General features: G+C 37.8%; 1 protein-coding gene across 5 annotated transcripts in view; it reads left to right on the top strand.

Moving 5' to 3' along the window:
• Positions 1-9,085, top strand: part of LOC128684223 (uncharacterized) — a 152,978-nt gene extending 143,893 nt beyond the window's left edge. For all 5 annotated transcript variants that reach the window (XM_070094120.1, XM_070094113.1, XM_070094108.1 and 2 more), the window contains one exon: positions 4,024-9,085. In XM_070094120.1, coding sequence (XP_069950221.1) covers positions 4,024-6,769 — 2,746 coding nt within the window. In that variant the 3' untranslated portion in view covers positions 6,770-9,085. The remainder of the gene's footprint in view (positions 1-4,023) is intronic.
• The last annotated feature ends 461 nt before the right edge of the window (positions 9,086-9,546 follow it).

Raw genomic sequence — 9,546 nt, 5'->3', positions numbered from 1 at the left:
TGTGAATGTATTTTACTTTGTGTGTTTTTAATGCCTAGTTTTATTACTAACTTAATATAATTTAGTGTAAACTTGTTGTCTGGCATTTATATGCATTTATAAATGGAAAAAAATGGTGTTCTGCCTTCTGGCGATGTCTGCTTTCCAGCGACAGCCTGGAACCTAACCCGCCGTATAAGCGGGACCCTACTGTATTAAGAATAAGATTATATTGTTTTCCATATGTTTGTGACATTGAGAATAAAGATTTGTAGGTTTTGCATATTTAGCTGATGTTGGGATATGTTAGGGAGAGGTGTTTTTTTAACTGATTTTGAAGATGCTGCTGATTCAGTGGTTCTGGAGATTTCTAGCAGTGACTTACAGATTTTGGGCTCTTTTTTTGTACATTGAATTTTTTAAGTGATTTAGCTGGACACAAGGAGTATCATAGAGATTTTTATGCCTGGTATTATGTCTATGGGTCCTGTTACAACTATCAAGAAAGTGCTTCAGGTCAGGATTAACCCTTTGACTGTTTCCGACGTATAAATACGTCTTACGAGCCAATGTTTCTGACGTATTTATACGCATAAATTCTAGCAGCTTCAAATCAAGCAGGAGAAAGCTGGTAGGCCCACATGTGAGAGAATGGATCTCCATGGTGAGTGTGCACCATATAAAAAAAATCGGGGAGCCAGTGGTGCATTGTGGGAATGCCATTTCAGTTGTCCATTTTCAGCATGTCTAGCGGTAAGAAATATGTGATTCCCCAGCAAATCTGGGACTCTTCTCTTCCCAAGTGATGCTCTAACACAGATGGAAGTGTCAGTGAAGATCAATTTCATGATTTGGAGGAGTTTGAGACCAAAAGCAATGGAGGAGGAGGAGGGGAGGAAGAGGAGGAGGAGGGGAGGAAGAGGAGGAGGAGGAGGAGGAGGAGAAGAGGAGGAGGAGGAGGAGGAGAAGAGGAGGAGGAGGAGGAAGAGGAGGAGAAGAGGAGGAGGAGGAGGAAGAAGAAGAAGAAGAAGAAGAAGATGTAATAATATTGTTCCTTTGAAGCAAGAAAAAAAAAAGTCCACCCCATGACAGTGACAAGATAAGGGGAGATAACATCTGATAAGAGCTGACTTTGATGAGTGTAAACGAGGGTAGAGCTAAGGAAATATTACATGACCATCGCCCTCCCTTTGTTTTTGCTGGTACACAAACATTTCTGTCTGTCTATTTGTCTGTCTGTCAAGCTCCCTGTCTGTCCATCTAGCTCTCTGTCTCAGAGAGAGCCACAAGACTGTGTCATCACTTTTACTCACATCTTCAAGCAGAGTATAGCACTTTGTCTGGATTTCTTGGGTTATCCTAGGTAATTTACACTATGTATACTTGTATTTATGTGTACCTGTGAGACAGAGATAGGCAGACAGAAAGAGAGACAGATTGAAAAATATAGAATGAGGGAGAAAGATAATTAGATAGAATGGAGGAGGGGAAGCAGCATCCGACCCCATTGTTTTGACAGGCGGTAGGGGGAGTGAGTAATGAGACAATATGTCACTTTGACAGCTGCCGACTTCTGACTCAAAACAATTATAAGCCACACACTCGCACACAAGACAAGGAGGAGGAGGAGGAGAGGGAGGAGGAGAAGGAGAAGGAGGAGGAGAAGGACGAGGAGAAGGAAGAGGAGGAGGAGTAGAAGCAGGAGAAGGAGAAGTAGGAGGAGTAGAAGGAGGAGGAGGAGGAGGAGGAGTAGGAGGAGAAGGAGGAGGAGGAGGAGGAGGAGGAGGAGAAGGAGGAGGAGGATGATTGTTTGTTTGTTTTTGTAAACAAGTTTTGTAAACAATATATTGATAATTATGTTTGTGTGCTTATTGTGTTGTATACAACGAGTGTATATATGTACATTGCACCTTACTTTGGTCTCACAGGCCACATAAGTTATGTGAAAAAATAAAATAGTGAAAAAAAACAAAAAACCTTCAATTACAAGTAAACTAAAGTTTACCGGGTGAGCGGCAGTCGCCGCTGTTGCCATACGCGGCTCATTTTCTGCAAACTTCACGGCTCTATATCTTGGTAAGTACCGATGGCAAAATTTTTTTTTTGGACTAAAACACTCAGAAAAATAATCTTAACATTTTCATAAGAAAAAATAATTTTTTTTTTTTGAATATTTGGCGACATAGAATGACAGTTTCAGAGAGGGGCCTGAAACAGTCAAAGGGTTAATATTAGAATTTATTGTTCTGTAAGTGTAGGATGCACAGTAGCAAGAGTGAAAGTTTTGTATAGTGAGTAGGTTCAGGTCTTTGGAGTGGGGAGGGGGGTGTTGTCTAGCAGGGGATTGTGTGATCATTCATTCTGCGGCTTTTTGTTGAGTTATTATTGGCTTGAGGTGATTTGCTCTTGTGGATTCCCAGACATAAATAGTGTAGGTGAGGTAGGGGTAGATCAGTAAATAGTATATTGTAGGTATAGTACTGTTTGTGATGCATAATAACATATCTTTGAGAGGATGCCAACTGTTTTGGACACTTTTTGTTATCTGTTAGATATGGGTGTTGAATTTCAAGTTGCTGTCAAGGTGCAAACCCAGAAATTTTCCATCATTATGTTTAGCAATAAGAGTATTGTTAATCAAAATGCTCATAAACATAATGTAGAAGGTTTTATCACTGTTAAGTGTAAGTTTATTGGTAGTTATCGAGGTTGATGTTTTTAAGAGCTCTTCATTAACAGTGTTGTTGAGTGATGCTGGATTTGGGTGGGAAATGACAGAGTTGTGTAATCAACAAAGGTGAAATGCTGTAGTTATGATACCACGCTTTTGAAATATTGTAGAGAAATAAAACTAGAAATAGAAAGTTCTTTTTTTTTATTAACACATCTGTTGTTCCCACCAAGGTAGGGTGGCCTGAAAAAGAAAAATTTTCATCATCATTCACTCCACCACTGTCATGCCAGAGGTGCATTTACACTACAGTTATAAAACTGCAAGGAGGGGTTTAACTCTTTCAGGGTTTTCGACGTACTGGTACGGCTTACGCATCAGGGTTATTGACGTAGAACGCCTAAATTCTAGCACCTTCAAATCTAGCGAGAGAAAGCTGGTAGGCATACATATGAAAGAATGGGTCTATGTGGTCAGTGTGCGCAGTATAAACAAATCCTGCAGCACACAGTGCGTAATAAGAAAAAAACTTTGACCGTGTTTTTGGATTAAAACAGCAACTTTGCACTGTATTTTCATATGGTATTTATGGTTGTATTCTAGTTCTCCTGGTTTCATTTTATAGAATTGAAGACATATTACAGAAATTGAGATGATTTTGGTTGGTTTCACAATGAAAAGTACCTTGAAATTGAGCTCAAAGTAGCAGAAATGTTCGATTTTTGCCAAAGTTCAAAAGTTAACAAATCATGCCAAATGTCCAATACACGTTAACTGGCGAGTCTTATATTCTTTCACAAGTGCACTGATATTATTTATACCATTTCTACATTAATGCAGTAGTCTGCATAACAGTAAATCTTCTATTTTTTGTAAGAATAAAAATTCAAAGTGGAAAGCAAAAGAAATATAAGAGGGGCCTGGGGACATGACTAATGAACAGAGAACTTGTTATTTAAGTGCCAGGAATGTCTGTCTTGTTTATTCTGAACCCTATTTGGAAATTGGCATCTTCTGAAATTTGTGTGAAATTGGCAATATTGTCAATTTCACACAATTGGCAATATTGCCAATTTCTAACCACTTTATTGGATACAAAGCTACTTTGGCGGCGTTCCCACAATGCCATGTGGGCGTCCAGATTTTTTCTATAGTGCGCACACTGACCACCCAGACCCATTCTCTCAGATGTATTCAAACATTTATTTTATACTCTATTTTTTGGTGTTTGTGGTATAATTGTTTTTACCAAAAAAGTACTTCATGCATATGTAAAGTTTGCAACATTTGTGTCTTTAGTTGATTTTTTTTTATTTAATATTTCATCTTTACTATCTTCAAACATTATTTATAATTTGTCTAATTATTTTCAGGTCACAATCACGAAGAAGCTCAAGGTTTCGCTGGAGTAGAGGAAGAAGAGATGACAGTGATAAGAGGACTAGTCTTGTGCGAGCACTTCGCAGGTCACGATCACGAACAAGCTCAAGGTCTTGCTCAAGTAAAGAAAGAAGAGATGACAGTGATATGAGGGCTTGTTTAGTGCGAGCGTTTCGCAGATCACGATCACGAACAAGCTCACGATCTCGCTCAAGCAGAGGAAGAAGAGAGGATGGTGGTAGGAGGACTAGTCTTGTCCGAGCATTTCGCAGGTCACGATCACGATCTCGCTGGAGTAGAGGAAGAGATGATGGTGATAAGAGGACTAGTCTTGTGCGCACACTTCGCAGGCCACGATCGCAAACAAGCTCACGATCTCGCTCAAGCAGAGAAAGAAGAGATGATGGTGGTAGGAGGACTAGTCTTATGCGAGCACTTCGCAGGTCACGATCACGAACAAGCTCACGATCTCGCTCAAGTAGAGGGAGAAGAGACAATGGTGAAGAGAAGAATGGTGTTGTTGTGCGAGCACTACAGTCTCTCCATGAAGTTCATAACAGGGAGTGTGCCATGTATCGCAAAAACCCACTTGCTCATCCTGATTACACAAAAGAATATCAAGCATTTGTTGAAAAGAAAAGGAAAAAAATTCTTTCCCTTGGTGGTGATCCATACACATACAATATGACAAAAGACTGGGAAGTATTTTGGAAATCTCGTTTAGAAACACTCTTTAATGAATCCTGGACAATCAAAAGAGACCAGTGTGTATCACTGCTCCCCATCAATAAGCTTTTTCCTCGTTCTCCCTCCTCTTCATCTAGTAGTTTTGTCTCTTCAAGTAGCTCTTCAGATGCTAGACACTTTAAATCTAGAAACTACCAAAGAAAGAGAGCTAAATACTCTAGATCACCAAGTGTAGAAATAAAAAGGAAGTTAAAGAAGAGAAAGAGGTACAATGAAAGAAGAAGAGGAAGTGATAAAAGTAGAGATTGTGAAGCCAAAGAAATTCAAAGACAAGAGAAAAAAGATGACACACATAAAGGTCATATCAGAAAGGAAGATAGAAGTGATAGCTATAGAAATTCAAAATTGCCGAGTGAAACATCACAGGGTAATGATATGCGCACTGCAAGAGTAACAAGTACCCTTCTTGATAAAGATGTACGCACTGCAAGAGTACCAAGTACCCCTCTTGATAATGACAGAGTAGACAACAGAAAACATACCTTGGCTGTAAATAAAGTAAAATCTTCTTCCAGCATATTAAACAGCACTAAGCAATCACCTGACAGTCATATTATTACAGATAAGACTTACGAAAAAAATTCACTGAAAACGAGAAATTTTAGATTAGGTTATTCTCCGGAAAAATCTGAATGTCTTTCTCGGAAGAAAGAACAAATGAAAGATTATGCAACTAATTGTTTACCAGAGGAGGAAGTATCTTCTACTACACCTGAATGTTTTACAACTGATGTGATAGATGTTTTAGAGACATTGGGTCGTTTAGGTGAGAAGTTAGGTGCATTACTAAAGCCTGTAATGTTATTACATGAGAAAGCATTAAAACTGAAATCTAGTGGATTGGATACAATGAAAATTTTTGATGAAATTGACAATAAAATATTATTACATATGATAGGAGATAAATTAAGAAATGCAATGAAAAGTGAGACACTAAATATCATCCAGAAGGTCATTATTCAAGAAGCCGAGCAAAGATTAACTTTTCTGCTTGAACGAGAAAAAGATCGCTCTTTGCTGTACGATTTAAATATTGAGAGCATAGCTAGTGCTTGTCTTGGGAAGACTTCAGCTGAAACTATAACCTTTATTGAAAATGCTTTGTTTTATCATGGGCACACTGATGTTCCTCAAGAGCAGTTAATGAAGATCGACTTGGCAGTTAAAGCAGAACAAGCTAAAACATTAAATCTCTCAAGGAATGTGTCTGAAGGAAGAGACTGTGTGGCTAGTCAGTCGTCCCAGTTTCCAGCAAGGCCAGAAAGCAAAAGTCATCATGATGCAGTGCTACCATTGCAACACACAAACTTTAATTCAGACTTGTTTCCACCTCACCATTTAGGGTCTACTTCATATTCTTCTCAGATAAGCAACTCTCCACTCTCTACTGTTCCATCTGCACCACTGCCACCACCGCCACCGCCACCACCGCCACTGCAACCGCCGCCACCACCGCCATTGCCACCACCACTACCACTACCTGTACCTTCACCTGTTTATACTACACCACAAGTGATACCTCAGCCTGTTCCACCACCTGCCATTACTCCTGGAAGTTGCAATTTTAATCCTTCAGCATCTGGAAAAGGCATAATGAGTGATAAAATATCATTAACAGAATTTCTTTCTTTAATGTCAAGTTCAACTGGAATGGATAGTTTGAAACAAACAGATAGTTCTGAATCACATTTAAAACATGCCCTATCTGAAGTAGAAGACAAGATACATGATCATTATCCCTCAGCTTCCTTCACAAAAGATAGTTATACCACTGTACCATCCCATAATTTACAAACTTCATGTGTAGTTTCTGCATCACACTTGATCAATCCAAGTAGATCTCAACTGGCCAAGAAACAACATGTTTTGTCTTCAAAGACTGAGACAATGAAACCAATTAAGATTACTTTACCTAAAGTTGAAACACAAAAGAATTTTGCAAGAACTTTCAATCCTTTAGGTGACGAGGCATCTGAAAATGAAGAATCTTAATTGTCGGCTCAGTGTTGCAATTTAATTTTTCCAATGTACAAAACTTAATAGAATATCTAAAGAATACTATTACAGCACCTGTGTATTAACCCTTTCAGGGTCCAGAGGTCAAATTTCAAAGTATGCACCAGGGTCCAAGAACTTTTTAAAAAATAATTTTGTTATTTTTTCTTATGAAATGGTAGAGAATCTTTCTCTGAAGGTAATAAAACAAAAAGTATGAAATTTGATGGAAAATTGACGAAATTATGCTCTTGCAAATTTTGATGTGTCAGCAATATTTATGCATTGGCGATTTTGCCGACTTTGACTCCCATTTTAGGCCTATTACATTATTCCAGTTGACCAAATTCTTGGCTATTTCACTAGCATTACTTATATTCTATCGATTGAGCACAAGAAATCGCTAAGTCAACTATTTCAACTACAAAATAAAGTGATCGGGAATTGGTAATTTGGCCAATTTAACCCTTAAATGGTCCAAACGTATATATATGTTTTTTCAACATCTGAAAGTATGTAAAAAAATATTTTTTTTTGTTGTTTTACATGTGAAAAAGTGTAAAAAAAACTTTTATCAACATTTTTTTTTTGTTATATTTGAAAATATATATAAAAAAAGTAGATCTACTTTTGTAGCACTATGAATCTGAACGTCAATCTGTTTGGACCGTTTGAGGGTTAATGCAAAGTTCAAAATATTCCAATTTCAAAATAGGGTCCAGAATAAACAATGCAGGCATTCCTGGCACTAAACTAACATTTCTGCTGTTTATTAGTTACATTTTCAGACTTTACAAATGAATTCCATTTTGATTTTTTATTCACATAATGAATTTTTATTCAAACCAAAAAATAGAAGATTTACTGTTATGCAATACTGTAATAATTTTTTTTTTTTTTTCAACAAGTCGGCCGTCTCCCACCGAGGCAGGGTGACCCAAAAAAGAAAGAAAATCCCCAAAAAGAAAATACTTTCATCATCATTCAACACTTTCACCACACTCACACATTATCACTGCTTTTGCAGAGGTGCTCAGAATACAACAGTTTAGAAGCATATACATGTACGTATAAAGATACACAACATATCCCTCCAAACTGCCAATATCCCAAACCCCTCCTTTAAAGTGCAGGCATTGTACTTCCCATTTCCAGGACTCAAGTCCGACTATATGAAAATAACCAGTTTCCCTGAATCCCTTCACTATATATTACCCTGCTCACACTCCAACAGATCGTCAGGTCCCAAGTATCATTCGTCTCCATTCACTCCTATCTAACACGCTCATGCACGCTTGCTGGAAGTTCAAGCCCCTCGCCCACAAAACCTCCTTTACCCCCTCTTTCCAACCCTTTCGAGGACGACCCCTACCCCTCCTTCCTTCCTCTGTAGATTTATATGCTTTCCATGTCATTCTACTTTGATCCATTCTCTCTAAATGACCAAACCACCTCAACAACCCCTCTTCTGCCCTCTGACTAATGCTTTTATTAACTCCACACCTTCTCCTAATTTCCACACTCCGAATTTTCTGCATAATATTTAATTGTATAAATAATATCATCACATTTGTGAACGTATATTAGACCCACCAGCTGGCGTGTATTAGACGTGTGAGGTCATTTGTTTACTCTTGAGCATCGGCAAAAATTTAACATTTCTGCTACTTTCAGCTCAGTTTCAAGCCATTTTCAGTGCTAAAACCAATCAAAATCATCTCTATTTCTGTAATATATCTTCCATTCTATCAAATGAGACCAGGAATTTGCAAATACGACTATAAAAAACATACAAAAAAACACTGCAAAGTTGCTGTTTTAATCGAAAATTATGGTCTGTTTTTTTCTCTCATTATGCACTATGTGCTGCAGGATTTGTTTAATGTGGTGCACACATACCACATAGATGTATGCTTTCATATCTAGGCCCAAATTTACCGCTCAGCTTATGAGAGTGAGCTGAGCTCATGGCGTAGATCTACGGTTTGGACCCTCAATGTAAAGCCGTAGATCTATGGCACGGACCCTGAAAAGGTTAATATAATCTATTTGACCATGACTGTATCCAGCATTGGTATACTTTTAAATTTTATTATCATGAAACCATTCAGGAAAGATTGTGTATACAGTACTTTTGCTGAATAGGATGTGCAGGTAACAATACAAATTAAAAATTTATGAACTTAAGAGTGATGCTGTTAAAGAAACAGATGTGTGAATGTATACATCATACACATAATTGACATACAACTTAAACTGAGTTCCTATTTATATTGAAATTGATTAATGAAGAATAATTGTGATGCTTGTAATATTTATAGGTATCATTAACCTCTCTGTATTGTTTTACTCTGTTATTACTGAACACCTTGTTTTGTTGTATCAGGACATAGTGTACCTTGTTTCATTGTAGCATATATGGTCTATGCTCTTTTATTGTGTCAGAATACACTTTGTTTCACTGTATCAGGAGTTAATACACTTTATTTCACTCTTCAACATGTCAGCCATCCCCCACCGAGAAAGTGTGACCCAAAAAAGAAACGCTTTCACCATCATTTACACATAATCATGTCTTTGCAGAGGTGCCAAGGTACGAAATTTAGATGTTAATCTGGAGTTTTACGAATCTAACCACAGATTCAGGCCCCGCCTGTGGTGTGGTTTGTTTGCAATCATGTCATTACGATTTCGTGAGTCATTTAGATGTCACTCCAAATAGTCAATATTCCAGACCCCTCCTTTAACCCTTAAATGGTCCAAACGTATATATA

Source organism: Cherax quadricarinatus, chromosome 4 (genome assembly GCF_038502225.1).
Source record: "Cherax quadricarinatus isolate ZL_2023a chromosome 4, ASM3850222v1, whole genome shotgun sequence".
In the NCBI taxonomy this organism is placed as follows: Eukaryota; Metazoa; Arthropoda; class Malacostraca; order Decapoda; family Parastacidae; genus Cherax; species Cherax quadricarinatus.
Note: the sequence above shows the minus strand (reverse complement) of the source record. Positions and strands in the feature narration are given on the sequence as shown.